The 20,736-nt window shown below is 38.3% G+C and overlaps 1 protein-coding gene across 3 annotated transcripts in view; it reads left to right on the top strand.

Moving 5' to 3' along the window:
* LOC117334433 overlaps positions 1-20,736 on the top strand; it is a 106,412-nt gene that overhangs the window by 29,833 nt on the left and 55,843 nt on the right. For all 3 annotated transcript variants that reach the window (XR_004534170.1, XR_004534171.1, XM_033894059.1), the window contains exons 13-23: positions 1,227-1,338; positions 1,820-1,876; positions 3,512-3,766; positions 5,520-5,705; positions 6,412-6,555; positions 6,804-6,904; positions 7,903-8,012; positions 8,222-8,349; positions 8,890-9,079; positions 9,686-9,890; positions 19,443-19,518. Coding sequence is in view for 1 of the 3 variants with exons in the window: in XM_033894059.1 (XP_033749950.1) it covers positions 1,227-1,338; positions 1,820-1,876; positions 3,512-3,766; positions 5,520-5,705; positions 6,412-6,555; positions 6,804-6,904; positions 7,903-8,012; positions 8,222-8,349; positions 8,890-9,079; positions 9,686-9,890; positions 19,443-19,518 (1,564 nt within the window). In the remaining 2 variants the exon portion in view is untranslated. The remainder of the gene's footprint in view (positions 1-1,226; positions 1,339-1,819; positions 1,877-3,511; positions 3,767-5,519; positions 5,706-6,411; positions 6,556-6,803; positions 6,905-7,902; positions 8,013-8,221; positions 8,350-8,889; positions 9,080-9,685; positions 9,891-19,442; positions 19,519-20,736) is intronic.

Below are 20,736 nucleotides of genomic sequence, written 5' to 3'. Positions count from 1 at the left end.
TTTGTATGGATCATCATTGACATTGGTGACAATAATTATCACAAAAGCAACAAGAATGACTGTGATGTACATTTTAACTTTACATGTCAGATTTTTTTTATATTTTCCCTCGTCCTCTGACCTTAGCTACTATCAAGATGTAAAACTTCAAACAAACAAAAGTATGACGACATATGACAACTCTTGTGCATGTTTCACTGTTGTGTTTCAAAATTCTGAATATTAGTGTAGTGTACGGTCAACATTACCATGACTTGGGGGGGTAAGGTGGTCACTCACCTGGTGTAGTGTACGGTCAACATTACCATGACTTGGGGGTAAGGTGGTCACTCACCTGGTGTAGTGTACGGTCAACATTACCATGACTTGGGGGTAAGGTGGTCACTCACCTGGTGTAGTGTACGGTCAACATTACCATGACTTGGGGGTAAGGTGGTCACTCACCTGGTGTAGTGTACGGTCAACATTACCATGACCTGTGGGGTAAGGTTGTCACTCGCCTGGTGTAGTGTACGGTCAACATTACCATGACTTGGGGGTAAGGTGGTCACTCACCTGGTGTAGTGTACGGTCAACATTACCATGACTTGGGGGTAAGGTGGTCACTCACCTGGTGTAGTGTACGGTCAACATTACCATGACTTGGGGGTAAGGTGGTCACTCACCTGGTGTAGTGTACAGTCAACATTACCATGACTTGGGGGTAAGGTGGTCACTCACCTGGTGTAGTGTACGGTCAACATTACTATGACTTGGGGGGTAAGGTGATCACTCGCCTTTCAGCTAGGTGACTAAAATTAAATTCCCAGATCACACATCAAAAGGCACAGGAGGTCGCAAAATAAATTAATCTTAGTTTTCAGTTTCCTTAATATTTTTTTTTCAATTTCAAAAATATTTTATTGTAAATACATTTTAACAAAGTACATTAATTACAGTCATTAAATCAGTTTCCTTAATGACCTCCAGTACATATTCTGGTTGTTTGTGGACCCTATTTTCCTGTCTCTGATAGAATAAGAACCTAGGATTGATTTCATGACTTTAACAATGGTTATACATTCTCTGGTGCTAATCATTCAATTTTAATGTGTAATTACAGTAAAGATTTTGGTGACGTTTAATGTGTAATTACAGTAAAGATTTTGGTGACGTTTAATGTGTAATTACAGTAAAGATTTTGGTGACACTTATGATGACTCTATTCTATTTTTTTTTAATCATAGAAAGGAAGACATGGCTGTAATAAAGAAGTATAATTTTCAAGCTCAGACTGAAGTGGGCATTGGTCAAACACTGCTGCGCAACGTCCAAACTCTCTTGTCCAACAAGACTAAGGTACAATCTGTGAATTCAGTATAGGTAGCACAAAAAAGTGTTCAGAAATATCTTATATCGAAGAATTTCATTTTGAGTGTTCGTTTCTTTAGTGTATTTTTTATTCTGTTTATTTGTAACACAGAGAGATGTTTAATGAGAGTAATAATTTTGATCTGGTTTAATTAAGTCATGGGGAATTGGCATGGATATCGGGGCCAACCAATGGTCCATATAGGTATATATATTACATATGATACATGTACATTGTATATATGGACCATGGGATGGGAACAAGTCACTTTGGTTTAAGGTGACATAAAAATGTTTAGATGTTGTGGTGATGTTGATCTTGGTTTATTTGAATAGGGCAGTGTTACATTTTTTGTAATTCGATACATCAACTAGCCGGGCATATATTGCTGTGGGACTGTTGAATTAGAAATTTCCTTTATGAGATTTCTATCATCCAACATGAGAACAATATCATTTGTCTTTTCAGCATTTAATTAGTTCAACCCCATCAGCCTCCAGTCCAACTTTGTTGACAACAGATTTGGTAAGTTATTTTCAACAAAATAATCTCTCAAACCATTCCTTATCTGCTGTCAAGGGCGTTGATAAGTTGCAAAAACTTTTGCCAAATCCCTTTGTACTTTTGACAATAAAATATTTTCAAATAAATCTGCTGTCTCCATAAAGTTGGTTTGATGTCTTATGTTGTAAAATACACAGATCTGTCTGATATTGTCACATAGTGAAAGTTGATTAATCTTTAATCTTAATGATAATTCTCACTTTGAAGAGATTACAATAAAACCAACTGTAGCATGTTTTATACAGAGTAAATGTCCTTTAATACTGTCAGGGACATAGCTAATAGCCTATAACCCTATATCTGTATACAGAGTTACTGCCCTTTGATACTGTCAGGGACATAGCTAATGTCCTATAACCCTACATCTGTATACAGAGTTACTGCCCTTTGATACTGTCAGAGATATAGCTAATGTCTGTAACCCTACATCTGTATACAGAGTTACTGCCCTTTGATACTGTCAGAGACATAGCTAATATCCTATAACCCTACATCTGTATACAGAGTTACTGCCCTTTGATACTGTCAGGGACATAGTAAGTATCTGTAACTCTACATCTGTATACAGAGTTACAGCCCTTTGATACTGTCAGGGACATAGTAAATATCTGTAACTCTACATCTGTATACAGAGTTACAGCCCTTTGATACTGTCAGGGACATAGTAAATATCTGTAACGCTACATCTGTATACAGAGTTACTGCCCTTTGATACTGTCAGGGATATAGCTAATGTCTGTAACCCTACATCTGTATACAGAGTTACTGCCCTTTGATACTGTCAGAGATATAGCTAATGTCTGTAACCCTACATCTGTATACAGAGTTACTGCCCTTTGATACTGTCAGAGACATAGCTAATATCCTATAACCCTACATCTGTATACAGAGTTACTGCCCTTTGATACTGTCAGGGACATAGTAAATATCTGTAACTCTACATCTGTATACAGAGTTACTGCCCTTTGATACTGTCAGGGACATAGTAAATATCTGTAACCCTACATCTGTATACAGAGTTACTGCCCTTTGATACTGTCAGGGACATAGTAAATATCTGTAACTCTACATCTGTATACAGAGTTACTGCCCTTTGATACTGTCAGGGATATAGCTTTTATCTGTTATCCTACATCTGTATATAGAGTTACTGCCCTTTGATACTGTCAGGGACATAGCTTTTATCTGTTTTCCTACATCTGTATATAGAGTTACTGCCCTTTGATACTGTCAGGGACATAGTAAATATCTGTAACTCTACATTTGTATACAGAGTTACTGCCCTTTGATACTGTCAGAGACATAGCTAATATCCTGTATAACCCTACATCTGTAAACAGAGTTACTGCCCTTTGATACTGTTCGGGTACTCAGAAGAGTTCTTTGTCGTGGCAGCTGTGTAGGTTTGAGGGAAGAACATGCAGTCCCAATACTTTCTCTGTAAATCAATATTTCTGTAAAAACCACCTTTTTTGTCTGATGTGTTAAGATGAATAGTGAATTTAATTATCTTTTGTTTTTGTCAACTTCAAGCTGTCTCATGATTGTTTTATCTAAAATGAAATAATGTTGTTGTTTTTGTTTTATTTTTGCTAGAAAAAGAGCAAAGAATCTTTCCTTCAGCCGGCCACGGATACTCTGAGGAACATATTCCCGTGGCATTGCACCAGGTTTTATCAGGAAACAATATCAGTCTTCGATGCCATCATGGGTGGCCAATTCCCAACGATCATTTCTCCTTTAGAAGTGTTTAAGGATACAAAGGTCTTCCCAGCCGAGGTCCTTAAACAGATTGACCCTGACAGTGGAAGCGTTGGCATGAACAAGGCTATGGACGTACTTCACACTCAGGTGAATAGATATGGATTAAATCTGAGGAAAATGTCATTTATCTTGAAATCATCTAAATTTTGGTAAATTAAAGATTTACAATATGGCTAAGTAGGAATAATCATTTTAAGCCTGCCCAGCTATCATGAGATGCCAGGCTATTTGTCTGTCCATCATCCACCATCTGTTGTCCATCGTCTGTCGTCCGTCCGTCAGAAGAACTTATTTCTCAAATTTCATATGTAGATTCTCCTTGGTCCCTTTTTGTACCCATTATATGTTGGGTCTGGTTAGGGAAACAAAATGGCTGACAGATGGCTATCTTTGATATTGTCAGTTCAAGTTTTTATCACTATGGTTTTGAAAAGTATATTGAAGGATATGTCTCAGACTTCATATTTAGGTTCCCCTTGGTCTAAGTCTTGTCAGGAAAACAAAATGGCCAATGGGAGGGCATATTAATTGATTTTTAGGTCATCTGACCCAAAGGGTCAGGATGACCTATAGTTATCATGTTTCACATTTCAAACTTCTTCTCAAATTCCAACAGTGGGATTGAGCTGAAACTTGCCTGAAATGATGCTGGGATGGTCCTTAGGAAGTGTTGTTATTTTTCAGGTATGTCAGAAATCAAAGATGGCCGCCATGGCAACCATCTTGAAAAACACATTTTAAACTTCTTCTCCAGTTCCACAGGTGCAATTGAGCTGGAAATTGGTGAGGATGTTAAGGAAGGAGAGCCAACAAAGTGTTGTTATTTTTTTAGCCTTGTAAAAACTTTGACATAGCAGTCAACGCGGCCATTTTGTAACATGATTGTGCAATCATGTTTTTCCTGAACAACACCTATTTCAAACTTCATCTCAAACTCCACCTGTGGTATTCAGCTCTAACTTACCTGAAATGACCTTGAGATAGTCTTGATCAAGTGTTGTTATTTTTCGGGTTGATCCAAATTCCAAGATGGCAACCATAAAGGGTCTTTAATATAGAGTTAGATGATCATTAAGGCCCTTGGGCCTCTTGTTTAATTTTGAAGTATGTTATCTCTATTTCTCAGAGAGTTCTTCATGGATATTTCTTCATTTCATATATAAAACCTGTCCTGTAATAACTCCCTTTTTTTGCAAGATCAATTTTGAGATTAATCTAAAACAAAATGGACGACAGGTGGCCATTTTGAATTTTGACTGTTGAAGTTTTACATCACTATTGCTGAAAGTTCTTTATGGATCTTTCCCCATTTTTTTTTTGGTATTGGTTGTGAATGTTCTTGTACAATATTGCAATTCTTCACAACAAATTTAGATATAAGTACTTCATTGAAGTACCATTTTCTGATACCTATATCCTGAATCAATACTTTCAGACTATGGCAATATCTTCTTTAACATAGATTTCACTCCAACTTTGTACATTGTTAATCTATTTATTGACATATAGCTGTTGGTATTGTTTTATATTAGGTAGGTTCTTCATTGTTTCTGAAGGATCCTAATTGAGAATATGACATATCTCTAGCTTCAAGTAATTGGATAAAATCTGTCCATTTTTAATCATGTTTTGAATGCATAAAAGATATATTTGTTCATTTCAAGAAATTTCAGGTTATGCCATATAAAGAAATACCTCAATATGTTATTCTTGTGCTTTGTATTAAAAACATTTTTGTTATATTTGGTATTTCAAGAAATTTCAGGTTATGCCATATAAAAAATACCCAAATATGTTATTCTTGTGCTTTGTACTAAATACTATTTTTTATTTAATTTAGGGAAATTGTCTGTACTTTCCTCATATTGATAAAAAGCCGATGGTCCAAGACATAGCCAAGCTGCCAAGCCTTACCAACCTGGGGTCCAAAGCCCCGCGTCTGACCGACATCCCCTGGCTAGGGCAAGACATACCCTCATGGAGGAAAGAAGATTTCTACAAAAATCGCTTCAGTACTGGCAAAGAGGTAGGCCCACATTTACAGGTAGAAAACCAGTCCATACCTGTTGACTCAATATAGGTATCTGATTAGGTTACACAGGTATGTCGTTTGATGAATTTTGCTGGAACAGTTGCCTTTGGTCAATTTAAATTTCTGCTCTATAAACTTCATAAAGATGCCCCAGCTACTTAGCATAGATAAGATATACCTTAGTTATTTTGCTGTGCATGATTTGTTTCAATTTGAACATTTTGTATTTCGGCATTATCTCCCTTGAATTGACACTTTATGCCCCAGAAATATCACACTTATAATTTCCCCTTCACTATATGTAGGATTTAACATCATGATTATGGAAATATACAGGAAGGAAGGTCATGTGATGAATCACTAGATTCGGTCAGGGTCAGGATATTTACTTGTAAGATTTTTGCTTCAGAAGCCTTGTGGAGGCAACGTAATCTAATTAAATTAGACTTGTAATTTCTGCTTCTCTACAATATTCTGTAATACAAAATTTAATGTACCAATACACACCTGTCCATGCAGGTATCAATTCACACCTGTCTATACAGGTACTGAAACACACCTGTCAATACAGGTACTAATACACACCTGTCTATACAGGTACTAATACATACCTGTCTGTCATGCTACAGCTTGTATTGTATAAGTTGTCATTATCATTTTATTGTACACTGAAAGTTTTTGTAATTTAACCTTTTTCCAGGCTCAGAGAAATACATTTCTAGAAATCCTATTGGACATGGGAATGATATTTAGATTTCCTTGGCCTATGAAGGATCCAAAGTTTGCAGATCCTCTCATCTATGTAATGACTAATGACCTCCCAGACAGCCCAGCTGCTCCTCTGGTAAGTATAAGATAATGTCACATCATAGAAAGTGTTTATGCTGTGTATATCTACCACCAACAAATTCAGGAATTATCTGATATATATATAGACCTTACTCTATTTATTCCTTAATTTTTGCCCTATCAAATTTCTGTCATAACATTTATTTCAGAGAGACATTATGGTTTTATATAGATTTTGTTACGATATTTGTTAGAAAAACTTAATTCACAACTAGTAGTCTACATGGTATCATCTGTACACAGGACGAGGTATGGACACCAGGGTTACCTGAGGGAGAACAACAGAGAGATGTTTACTTCACCTTCCCTAGTCTACCTCAGCTCTTCTTTCCATGCTTCCAAAGGTAAATTATTACTTAGAAAATTACATAAACAATATGTAGCACAGGTAGAAAATACATAATACAGGTAAACAATACATTAAACAGGTAAACAATGCATGTTACTGGTTAACAATACATATTACAGGTATACAATACATGATACAGGTAAACAATACATAATACAGGTATACAATACATAATACAGGTAAATGATTCATAATACAGGTAAACAATACATAATACAGGTAAACAATACATAATACAGGTAAACAATACTTAATACAGGTAAACAATACATAATACCGGTAAACAATACTTAATACAGGTATACAATACATAATACAGGTAAATGATTCATAATACAGGTAAACAATACATAATACAGGTAAACAATACAAAATACAGGTAAACAATACATAATACAGGTGAACAATACTTAATACAGGTAAACAATACAAAATACAGGTAAACAATACATAATACAGGTAAACAATACATAATACAGGTAAACCTTACATTATACTGGTAAACAATACATAATACAGGTAAACAATACATGATACAGGTAAACAATACGTTATACAGGTAAACAATACATAATAAGGTAAACAATACATAATAAGGTAAACAATACGTTATACAGGTAAACAATACATAACACAGATAAACTACATAATACAGGTAAACAATACATAATACAGGTAAACAATACATGTAACAGATAAACTACATAATACAGGTAAACAATACATAACACAGGTAAACAATACATAACACAGGTAAACAATACATAATACAGGTAAACAATACATGTAACAGGTAAACAATACATAATACAGGTGAACAATACATAATACAGGTAAACAATACATAATACAGGTAAACAATACTTAATACAGGTAAACAATACATGTAACAGGTAAACTACATAATACAGGTAAACAATACATGTAACAGGTAAACAATATTATGTAATGTTATTGTATTGTTCACTTGTTGTTTCTTTATCATTTTAACAGAAGGTTACAGGAGACGTCTCAGCTTATGTTGTTATGGAAATCGGGCCTCGTCCTTTATCAGGGTCCTGTCATGGTCCTGGTCGAACTCCTCACTAACGAGATCAATAAAGGTAAAGACAATAGCTCATTGTGTATCATATATAGATGTATCAGATGCTGGATGTAAATCTTACCAGAAAGAGCAGTGTTTTCCTACCTTAAATCTCATAGACAATGGTATAGGTTACATCAGTATAATGAAAGGTTTCTAGTGTTATAATCATGAACGTGTTCAATGATGGCTGACATGATATGCTAACAACAAACATTGATATTACAGATTTGCCCACCATTTCAATCAGTGCTCGTGTTGTGAACAGCTCCATGATCGACTCTCTAACTGTCACCTTCAACAACATCACAACGATTTTGACAGGGATGTTGATTTCCAAGAAAATTTATGCATCAGTGAGTTTCTCTGATTATGTTATATACTACAGAGTCACAGTTCATGGTCCAACTATATTGGGGGGGGTATTGTGATTGTGAGTTTGTATTACTAGTCATATTTTTAATACTTCATTTACTGTGTCATACGCTTATTATATAAAATTAACTCTTATTTAATAAAAAAAAGAATAGCATTTTCTTTTCTAAACTCCTAAAGGTAGTTTTGTATGTGAACCCTTACAGCCCCCAGATATCTTGGTAGACTAAAATCAACCAATACTTACAGTTAGTGATAACAATAACAAAAATTGTTTTTATTTTTCGTGGTGATTGTCATATTGATTCATGGGAATATTTTCAGTTATAAAAAAAATTGAACACAGTTAGTATGATGATAACAAGTTTTAATATTTTTGAAAGTTTATAAAACAAATGTATCCTAGATTATATATGTGATATTGTATATAAATGACCTTACACATGTAAGTTGTAAGATAATGTAATAATGCTAATTGAAATATAATCAAGGGAGATAACTCTAATATTATTTTTGTGTAGAAAACCGTGTGCTGTCAGGTATGTAATCCTACCAGAGACCGAAGGCTGGCCGTCAGTGCCTCCAAAAACTGCTGCCACATGTCGGAGTTCCAGTTCAACCATTTATCGGAAAAAGACAGCCAAATTGTCTGCAAGAAGTCAAAGAAAGGCTTCATAATTACAAAGGAAGAATTTGCCACTATAAACTCAGGTGAGCTCATACGAAGTCTGGTGTGTATTAAATACAGTCTCAACAGATCATTCAAGTGTGTGTGGGGAGTGGGGTAGGCGAGGGGAGGGGGGGGGGGGGCTATATTTAAGTAATTAGTAATGATGCTTTAAAGTAGTAAATAAAAGAGATAAAAATTGAGTTTCATTCTGATTTTGAACCTCAAATTCACAAAAATGATGTCTGGCATTAGAAATTACATTTGGATGAAATTGCTGTAGAAGTTTTCAATTAAGTAAACAGCCTAATTGCTGCCTGATTTGTTATACCTATGTACGATGTATTAATGGTTTTACACTGTATGGTTATATCAGATACTTAATTTACTTTATCGAACAACTTATAGTGTTCTAAATACATTCTGTACTTGCATATTCATAATTATGTCTGTGAGGAACTGAGTGTGAAAGTTGTGTTATTGAAATTTTTTTGTATATTTTTTTGGAAGGAAAAATAAAAAATTTTCAAAGAGAAAAAAAGATTGTTCCATGTAAATCAGTTCTGATACTCTGATAAAGATCAGATGTTATAAGTTATGAAATTATCTATACCACAAATCCATAACTGTGTTATGTAAATATTTTGCAGTGACTCTAAATCGTCAATCTCTGGTACCAAATCACATGGATATGACCAATCTGGTCCAGAGTGACTACCGAATGGACGGAGCTGCCCCGCTGACGGTACAACGAAACACACAACTAACGACTTCACTACGCTGCCACCTCTGTAACAACTGTGCCGCGGGTGGCATTAACTGTGGCACAAACAGGGACCCTGGTATCACCCACAGGTAGATATGGTCTCTCCCATATCCTCCCCATCAACATAGGTGATCTCAGAACCTGTATCCCCCCACAGGTAGATATGGTCTCTCCCATATCCTCCCCATCAACATAGGTGATCTCAGAACCTGTATCATCCACAGGTAGATATGGTCTCTCCCATATCCTCCCCATCAACAAAGGTGATCTCAACTACACAGAACCTGTATCACCCACAGGTAGATATGGTCTCTCCCATATCCTCCCATCAACATGTATATTACTTCTTCTACACTTTGCTAGTAATATTATCAATGTAAAAATATGTTATTTAAGTCATTTACTAAGTGTATTCAACATGTTGGTGACTAAGTGTATTGGACGTGTTGGTGACTAAGTGTATTGGACGTGTTGGTAACTAAGTGTATTGTGCGTGTTGGTGACTAAGTGTATTGGACGTGTTGGTAACTAAGTGTATTGGACGTGTTGGTGACAAAGTGTATTGGACGTGTTGGTGTCTAAGTGTATTGGACGTGTTGGTGACTAAGTGTATTGGACGTGTTGGTGACTAAGTGTATTGGACGTGTTGGTAACTAAGTGTTTTGGACGTTTTGGTAACTAAGTGTATTGGACGTGTTGGTAACTAAGTGTATTGGACGTGTTGGTGACTAAGTGTATTGGACGTGTTGATGACTAAGTGTATTGGACATGTTGGTAACTAAGTGTATTGGACGTGTTGGTGACTAAGTGTATTGTGCGTGTTGGTGACTAAGTGTATTGGACGTGTTGGTAACTAAGTATATTGGACGTGTTGGTGACTAAGTGTATTGGATGTGTTGGTGACTAAGTGTATTGGACGTGTTGGTAACTAAGTGTATTGGACGTGTTGGTGACTAAGTGTATTGGACGTGTTGGTAACTAAGTGTATTGGACGTGTTGGTGACTAAGTGTATTGGACGTGTTGGTAACTAAGTGTATTGGACGTGTTGGTAACTAAGTGTATTGGACGTGTTGGTAACTAAGTGTATTGGACGTGTTGGTGACTAAGTGTATTGGACGTGTTGGTAACTAAGTGTATTGGACGTGTTGGTAACTAAGTGTATTGGACGTGTTGGTAACTAAGTATATTGGACGTGTTGGTGACTAAGTGTATTGGATGTGTTGGTGACTAAGTGTATTGGACGTGTTGGTAACTAAGTGTATTGGACGTGTTGGTGACTAAGTGTATTGGACGTGTTGGTGACTAAGTGTATTGGACGTGTTGGTGACTAAGTGTATTGTGCGTGTTGGTGACTAAGTGTATTGGACGTGTTGGTAACTAAGTGTATTGGACGTGTTGGTAACTAAGTATATTGTACGTGTTGGTAACTAAGTGTATTGGACGTGTTGGTGACTAAGTGTATTGTGCGTGTTGGTAACTAAGTGTATTGGACGTGTTGGTAACTAAGTATATTGGACGTGTTGGTGACTAAGTGTATTGGACGTGTTGGTAACTAAGTGTATTGGACGTGTTGGTAACTAAGTGTATTGGACGTGTTGGTGACTAAGTATATTGGACGTGTTGGTGACTAAGTGTATTGGATGTGTTGGTGACTAAGTGTATTGGACGTGTTGGTAACTAAGTGTATTGGACGTGTTGGTGACTAAGTGTATTGGACGTGTTGGTGACTAAGTGTATTGGACGTGTTGGTGACTAAGTGTATTGTGCGTGTTGGTGACTAAGTGTATTGGACGTGTTGGTAACTAAGTGTATTGGACGTGTTGGTAACTAAGTATATTGTACGTGTTGGTAACTAAGTGTATTGGACGTGTTGGTGACTAAGTGTATTGTGCGTGTTGGTAACTAAGTGTATTGGACGTGTTGGTGACTAAGTGTATTGGACGTGTTGGTAACTAAGTGTATTGGACGTGTTGGTAACTAAGTGTATTGGACGTGTTGGTGACTAAGTGTATTCAACATGTTGGTGACTAAGTGTATTGGACGTGTTGGTGACTAAGTGTATTGTGCGTGTTGGTAACTAAGTGTATTGGACGTGTTGGTAACTAAGTGTATTGCACGTGTTGGTAACTAAGTATATTGGACGTGTTGGTAACTAAGTGTATTGGATGTGTTGGTGACTAAGTGTATTGAACGTGTTGGTAACTAAGTGTATTGGACGTGTTGGTAACTAAGTGTATTGGATGTGTTGGTGACTAAGTGTATTCAACATGTTGGTGACTAAGTGTATTGGACGTGTTGGTGACTAAGTGTATTGTGCGTGTTGGTAACTAAGTGTATTGGACGTGTTGGTAACTAAGTGTATTGGACGTGTTGGTAACTAAGTGTATTGGACGTGTTGGTGACTAAGTGTATTGGACGTGTTGGTAACTAAGTGTATTGGACGTGTTGGTAACTAAGTGTATTGGACGTGTTGGTAACTAAGTGTATTGGACGTGTTGGTGACTAAGTGTATTCAACATGTTGGTGACTAAGTGTATTGTGCGTGTTGGTGACTAAGTGTATTGGACGTGTTGGTAACTAAGTGTATTGGACGTGTTGGTGACTAAGTGTATTGGACGTGTTGGTAACTAAGTGTATTGGATGTGTTGGTGACTAAGTGTATTGGATGTGTTGGTGACTAAGTGTATTGGACGTGTTGGTGACTAAGTGTATTTGACGTTTTGGTGACTAAGTGTATTGGACGTGTTGGTGACTAAGTGTATTGGACGTGTTGGTGACTAAGTGTATTGGACGTGTTGGTGACTAAGTGTATTGGACGTGTTGGTGACTAAGTGTATTGGACGTGTTGGTGACTAAGTGTATTGGACGTGTTGGTGACTAAGTGTATTGGACGTGTTGGTGAATAACTGATTGGAGGTGTTGGTGACTAGTGTATTGGAGGTGTTGGTGACTAAGTGTATTGGACGTGTTGGTGACTAAGTGTATTGGACGTGTTGGTAACTAAGTGTATTGGACGTGTTGGTGACTAAGTGTATTGGACGTGTTGGTAACTAAGTGTATTGGACGTGTTGGTAACTAAGTGTATTGGACGTGTTGGTGACTAAGTGTATTCAACATGTTGGTGACTAAGTGTATTGTGCGTGTTGGTGACTAAGTGTATTGGACGTGTTGGTAACTAAGTGTATTGGACGTGTTGGTGACTAAGTGTATTGGACGTGTTGGTAACTAAGTGTATTGGATGTGTTGGTGACTAAGTGTATTGGATGTGTTGGTGACTAAGTGTATTGGACGTGTTGGTGACTAAGTGTATTTGACGTTTTGGTGACTAAGTGTATTGGACGTGTTGGTAACTAAGTGTATTGGACGTGTTGGTAACTAAGTTTATTGGATGTGTTGGTAACTAAGTGTATTGGACGTGTTGGTGACTAAGTGTATTGGACGTGTTGGTGACTAAGTGTATTGAACGTGTTGGTGACTAAGTGTATTGGACGTGTTGGTGACTTAGTGTATTGGACGTGTTGGTGACTAAGTGTATTGGACGTGTTGGTAACTAAGTGTATTGGACGTGTTGGTGACAAAGTGTATTGGACGTGTTGGTGTCTAAGTGTATTGGACGTGTTGGTGACTAAGTGTATTGGACGTGTTGGTGACTAAGTGTATTGGACGTGTTGGTAACTAAGTGTTTTGGACGTTTTGGTAACTAAGTGTATTGGACGTGTTGGTAACTAAGTGTATTGGACGTGTTGGTGACTAAGTGTATTGGACGTGTTGATGACTAAGTGTATTGGACATGTTGGTAACTAAGTGTATTGGACGTGTTGGTGACTAAGTGTATTGTGCGTGTTGGTGACTAAGTGTATTGGACGTGTTGGTAACTAAGTATATTGGACGTGTTGGTGACTAAGTGTATTGGATGTGTTGGTGACTAAGTGTATTGGACGTGTTGGTAACTAAGTGTATTGGACGTGTTGGTGACTAAGTGTATTGGACGTGTTGGTAACTAAGTGTATTGGACGTGTTGGTGACTAAGTGTATTGGACGTGTTGGTAACTAAGTGTATTGGACGTGTTGGTAACTAAGTATATTGGACGTGTTGGTGACTAAGTGTATTGGACGTGTTGGTAACTAAGTGTATTGGACGTGTTGGTAACTAAGTGTATTGGACGTGTTGGTAACTAAGTATATTGGACGTGTTGGTGACTAAGTGTATTGGATGTGTTGGTGACTAAGTGTATTGTACGTGTTGGTGACTAAGTGTATTGGACGTGTTGGTAACTAAGTGTATTGGACGTGTTGGTGACTAAGTGTATTGGACGTGTTGGTGACTAAGTGTATTGTGCGTGTTGGTGACTAAGTGTATTGGACGTGTTGGTAACTAAGTGTATTGGACGTGTTGGTAACTAAGTATATTGTACGTGTTGGTAACTAAGTGTATTGGACGTGTTGGTGACTAAGTGTATTGTGCGTGTTGGTAACTAAGTGTATTGGACGTGTTGGTGACTAAGTGTATTGGACGTGTTGGTAACTAAGTGTATTGGACGTGTTGGTAACTAAGTGTATTGGACGTGTTGGTGACTAAGTGTATTCAACATGTTGGTGACTAAGTGTATTGGACGTGTTGGTGACTAAGTGTATTGTGCGTGTTGGTAACTAAGTGTATTGGACGTGTTGGTAACTAAGTGTATTGCACGTGTTGGTAACTAAGTATATTGGACGTGTTGGTAACTAAGTGTATTGGATGTGTTGGTGACTAAGTGTATTGAACGTGTTGGTAACTAAGTGTATTGGACGTGTTGGTAACTAAGTGTATTGGATGTGTTGGTGACTAAGTGTATTCAACATGTTGGTGACTAAGTGTATTGGACGTGTTGGTGACTAAGTGTATTGTGCGTGTTGGTAACTAAGTGTATTGGACGTGTTGGTAACTAAGTGTATTGGACGTGTTGGTAACTAAGTGTATTGGACGTGTTGGTGACTAAGTGTATTGGACGTGTTGGTAACTAAGTGTATTGGACGTGTTGGTAACTAAGTGTATTGGACGTGTTGGTAACTAAGTGTATTGGACGTGTTGGTGACTAAGTGTATTCAACATGTTGGTGACTAAGTGTATTGTGCGTGTTGGTGACTAAGTGTATTGGACGTGTTGGTAACTAAGTGTATTGGACGTGTTGGTGACTAAGTGTATTGGACGTGTTGGTAACTAAGTGTATTGGATGTGTTGGTGACTAAGTGTATTGGATGTGTTGGTGACTAAGTGTATTGGACGTGTTGGTGACTAAGTGTATTTGACGTTTTGGTGACTAAGTGTATTGGACGTGTTGGTGACTAAGTGTATTGGACGTGTTGGTGACTAAGTGTATTGGACGTGTTGGTGACTAAGTGTATTGGACGTGTTGGTGACTAAGTGTATTGGACGTGTTGGTGACTAAGTGTATTGGACGTGTTGGTGACTAAGTGTATTGGACGTGTTGGTGAATAACTGATTGGAGGTGTTGGTGACTAGTGTATTGGAGGTGTTGGTGACTAAGTGTATTGGACGTGTTGGTGACTAAGTGTATTGGACGTGTTGGTAACTAAGTGTATTGGACGTGTTGGTGACTAAGTGTATTGGACGTGTTGGTAACTAAGTGTATTGGACGTGTTGGTAACTAAGTGTATTGGACGTGTTGGTGACTAAGTGTATTCAACATGTTGGTGACTAAGTGTATTGTGCGTGTTGGTGACTAAGTGTATTGGACGTGTTGGTAACTAAGTGTATTGGACGTGTTGGTGACTAAGTGTATTGGACGTGTTGGTAACTAAGTGTATTGGATGTGTTGGTGACTAAGTGTATTGGATGTGTTGGTGACTAAGTGTATTGGACGTGTTGGTGACTAAGTGTATTTGACGTTTTGGTGACTAAGTGTATTGGACGTGTTGGTAACTAAGTGTATTGGACGTGTTGGTAACTAAGTTTATTGGATGTGTTGGTAACTAAGTGTATTGGACGTGTTGGTGACTAAGTGTATTGGACGTGTTGGTGACTAAGTGTATTGAACGTGTTGGTGACTAAGTGTATTGGACGTGTTGGTGACTTAGTGTATTGGACGTGTTGGTGACTAAGTGTATTGGACGTGTTGGTAACTAAGTGTATTGGACATGTTGGTAACTAAGTGTATTGGACGTGTTGGTGACTAAGTGTATTGGACGTGTTGGTGACTTAGTGTATTGGACGTGTTGGTGACTAAGTGTATTGGACGTGTTGGTGACTAAGTGTATTGGACGTGTTGGTGACTAAGTGTATTGGACGTGTTGGTGACTAAGTGTATTGGACGTGTTGGTGACTAAGTGTATTGGACGTGTTGGTGACTAAGTGTATTGGACGTGTTGGTGAATAACTGATTGGAGGTGTTGGTGACTAGTGTATTGGACGTGTTGGTGACTAAGTGTATTGGACGTGTTGGTGACTAAGTGTATTGGACGTGTTGGTAACTAAGTGTATTGGACGTGTTGGTAACTAAGTGTATTGGACGTGTTGGTGACTAAGTGTATTGGACGTGTTGGTGACTAAGTGTATTGGACATGTTGGTAACTAAGTGTATTGGACGTGTTGGTAACTAAGTGTATTGGACATGTTGGTAACTTAGTGTATTGGATGTATTGTACATGTTGGTAACTAAGTGTATTGTGCGTGTTGGTGACTAAGTGTATTGGACGTGTTGGTGACTAAGTTTATTGGACGTGTTGGTGACTAAGTGTATTGGACGTGTTGGTAACTAAGTGTATTGGACGTGTTTAAACAGGTAACTAAGTGTATTGGACGTGTTGGTAACTAAGTGTATTGGACGTGTTGGTAACTAAGTGTATTGGACATGTTGGTAACTAAGTGTATTGGACGTGTTGGTGACTAAGTGTATTGGACGTGTTGGTGACTAAGTGTATTGGACGTGTTGGTGACTAAGTGTATTGGACGTGTTGGTAACTAAGTTTATTGGACGTGTTGGTGACTAAGTGTATTGGACGTGTTGGTAACTAAGTGTATTGGACGTGTTGGTGACTAAGTGTATTGGACGTGTTGGTCACTAAGTGTATTGGACATGTTGATGACTAAGTGTATTGGACGTGTTGGTAACTAAGTGTATTGGACGTGTTGGTGACTAAGTGTATTGGACGTGTTGGTGTCTAAGTGTATTGGACGTGTTGGTGACTAAGTGTATTGAACGTGTTGGTAACTAAGTGTATTGGACGTGTTGGTAACTAAGTGTATTGTGCGTGTTGGTGACTAAGTGTATTGGACGTGTTGGTGACTAAGTGTATTGGACGTGTTGGTGACTAAGTGTATTGGATGTGTTGGTGACTAAGTGTATTGGACGTGTTGGTGACTAAGTGTATTGGACGTGTTGGTAACTAAGTGTATTGGACGTGTTGGTAACTAAGTGTATTGGACGTGTTGGTGACTAAGTGTATTGGACGTGTTGGTGACTAAGTGTATTGGACGTGTTGGTGACTTAGTGTATTGGACGTGTTGGTGACTAAGTGTATTGGACGTGTTGGTGACTAAGTGTATTGGACGTGTTGGTAACTAAGTGTATTGGACGTGTTGGTGACTAAGTGTATTGGACGTGTTGGTGACTAAGTGTATTGGACGTGTTGGAGTCTAAGTGTATTGGACGTGTTGGTAACTAAGTGTATTGGACGTGTTGGTGACTAAGTGTATTGGACGTGTTGGTGACTAAGTGTATTGAACGTGTTGGTGACTAAGTGTATTGGACGTGTTGGTAACTAAGTGTATTGGACGTGTTGGTGACTAAGTGTATTGGACGTGTTGGTAACTAAGTGTATTGGACGTGTTGGTAACTAAGTGTATTGGACGTGTTGGTGACTAAGTGTATTGAACGTGTTGGTGACTAAGTGTATTGGACGTGTTGGTGACTAAGTGTATTGGACGTGTTGGTAACTAAGTGTATTGAACGTGTTGGTGACTAAGTGTATTGGACGTGTTGGTGACTAAGTGTATTGGACGTGTTTAAACAGGTAACTAAGTGTATTGGACGTGTTGGTGACTAAGTGTATTGGACGTGTTGGTAACTAAGTGTATTGGACGTGTTGGTAACTAAGTGTATTGGACGTGTTGGTGACTAAGTGTATTGGACGTGTTGGTAACTAAGTGTATTGGACGTGTTGGTGACTAAGTGTATTGGACGTGTTGGTGACTTAGTTTATTGGACGTGTTGGTAACTAAGTGTATTAGACGTGTTGGTGACTAAGTGTATTGGACGTGTTGGTGACTAAGTGTATTGGACATGTTGGTAACTAAGTGTATTGGACGTGTTGGTAACTAAGTGTATTGGACGTGTTGGTAACTAAGTGTATTGGACGTGTTGGTAACTAAGTGTATTGGACGTGTTGGTGACTAAGTGTATTGGACGTGTTGGTGACTAAGTGTATTGGACGTGTTGGTGTCTAAGTGTATTGGACGTGTTGGTGACTAAGTGTATTGGACGTGTTGGTGTCTAAGTGTATTGGACGTGTTGGTAACTAAGTGTATTGGACGTGTTGGAGTCTAAGTGTATTGGACGTGTTGGTAACTAAGTGTATTGGACGTGTTGGTGTCTAAGTGTATTGGACGTGTTGGTGACTAAGTGTATTGTGCGTGTTGGTAACTAAGTGTATTGGACGTGTTGGTAACTAAGTGTATTGGACGTGTTGGTGTCTAAGTGTATTGGACGTGTTGGTGTCTAAGTGTATTGGACGTGTTGGTAACTAAGTGTATTGGATGTGTTGGTGACTAAGTGTATTGGACGTGTTGGTGACTAAGTGTATTGGACGTGTTGGTAACTAAGTGTATTGGACGTGTTGGTGACTAAGTGTATTGGACGTGTTGGTGACTAAGTGTATTGGACGTGTTGGTGACTAAGTGTATTGGATGTGATGGTGACTTAGTTTATTGGATGTGTTGGTAACTAAGTGTATTGGACGTGTTGGTGACTAAGTGTATTGGACGTGTTGGTGACTAAGTGTATTGGACGTGTTGGTGTCTAAGTGTATTGGACGTGTTGGTGACTAAGTGTATTGGACGTGTTGGTAACTAAGTGTATTGGACGTGTTGGTGACTAAGTGTATTGGACGTGTTGGTGACTAAGTGTATTGGACGTGTTGGTAACTAAGTGTATTGGACGTGTTGGTGACTAAGTGTATTGGACGTGTTGGTGACTAAGTGTATTAGACGTGTTGGTGACTAAGTGTATTGGACATGTTGATGACTAAGTGTATTGGACGTGTTTAAACAGGTGACCAAGTGTATTGGACGTGTTGGTGACTAAGTATATTGGACGTGTTGGTAACTAAGTGTATTGGATGTGTTGGTAACTAAGTGTATTGGACGTGTTGGTAACTAAGTGTATTGGACGTGTTGGTAACTAAGTGTATTTGACGTGTTGGTGAATAAGTGTATTGGACTTGTTGGTGACTGACTTTATTGGACGTGTTGGTGAATAAGTGTATTGAATGTGTTGGTGACTGACTTTATTGGACGTGTTGGTGAATAAGTGTATAGGACATGTTATTGAATAATTGTATGCGTTAGTGATTTGATTAATTGATAATATGTGAAAGGAAACAAAACATTGAGATAATTTATTGAATGTTTCCCTCTTTACAGACATTGTATGTGCCAACATAAACTCAGCCTGTGTTCCTACTGTGGAGTGTGTCCTCACTGTATAAAGGTCCTAACAGTAAGTCAGTGATTCATACAACGATTCATACCATGGTTCATACCACGATTCATACCACGATTCACACCTAGATTCATACCACGGTTCAAACCATGATTCATACCACGATTCATACCATATTTCATACCACGATTCATACAATGATTCATACCACGATTCATACCACGGCTCATACCACGATTCATACCACGATTCATACCACGATTCATTCATACCACGGTTCATACCACGATTCATACCACGATTCATACCACGATTCATACCACGGTTTATACCACGGCTCATACAACGGTTCATACCACGGTTTATACCACGGCTCATACCACGATTCATACCACGGTTCATTCCACGGTTCATACCACGGTTCATACCACGATTCATACAACGGTTCATACCACGGTTCATACCACGGTTCATACCACGATTCATACAACGGTTCATACCACAATTCATACAACGGTTCATACCACAATTCATACAACGGTTCATACCACAATTCATACAACGGTTCATACCACAATTCATACAACGGTTCATACCACAATTCATACAACGGTTCATACCACGATTCATACCACGGCTCATACCACGATTCATACCACGATTCATACCACGATTCATTCATACCACGATTCATACCACGATTCATACCACGGTTCATACCACGATTCATACCACGATTCATACCACGATTCATACCACGGTTTATACCACGGCTCATACAACGGTTCATACCACGGTTTATACCACGGCTCATACCACGATTCATACCACGGTTCATACCACGATTCATACCACGATTCATACCACGATTCATACAACGGTTCATTCCACGGTTCATACCACGGTTCATACCACGATTCATACAACGGTTCATACCACAATTCATACAACGGTTCATACCACGGTTCATACCACGGTTCATACCACGATTCATACAACGGTTCATACCACAATTCATACAACGGTTCATACCACAATTCATACAACGGTTCATACCACAATTCATACAACGGTTCATACCACAATTCATACAACGGTTCATACCACAATTCATACAACGGTTCATACCACAATTCATACCACGGTTCATACCACGATTCATACAACGATTCATTCATACAACGGTTCATACCACAATTCATACCACGGTTCATACCACGATTCATACCACGATTCATACAACGGTTCATACCACAATTCATACCACGATTCATT

The sequence above is a fragment of the Pecten maximus genome, chromosome 9, assembly GCF_902652985.1.
Source record: "Pecten maximus chromosome 9, xPecMax1.1, whole genome shotgun sequence".
NCBI lineage: Eukaryota > Metazoa > Mollusca > Bivalvia > Pectinida > Pectinidae > Pecten > Pecten maximus.
The sequence above is the reverse complement of the archived record's forward strand: the minus strand, read 5'-3'. Positions and strand labels throughout refer to the sequence as shown.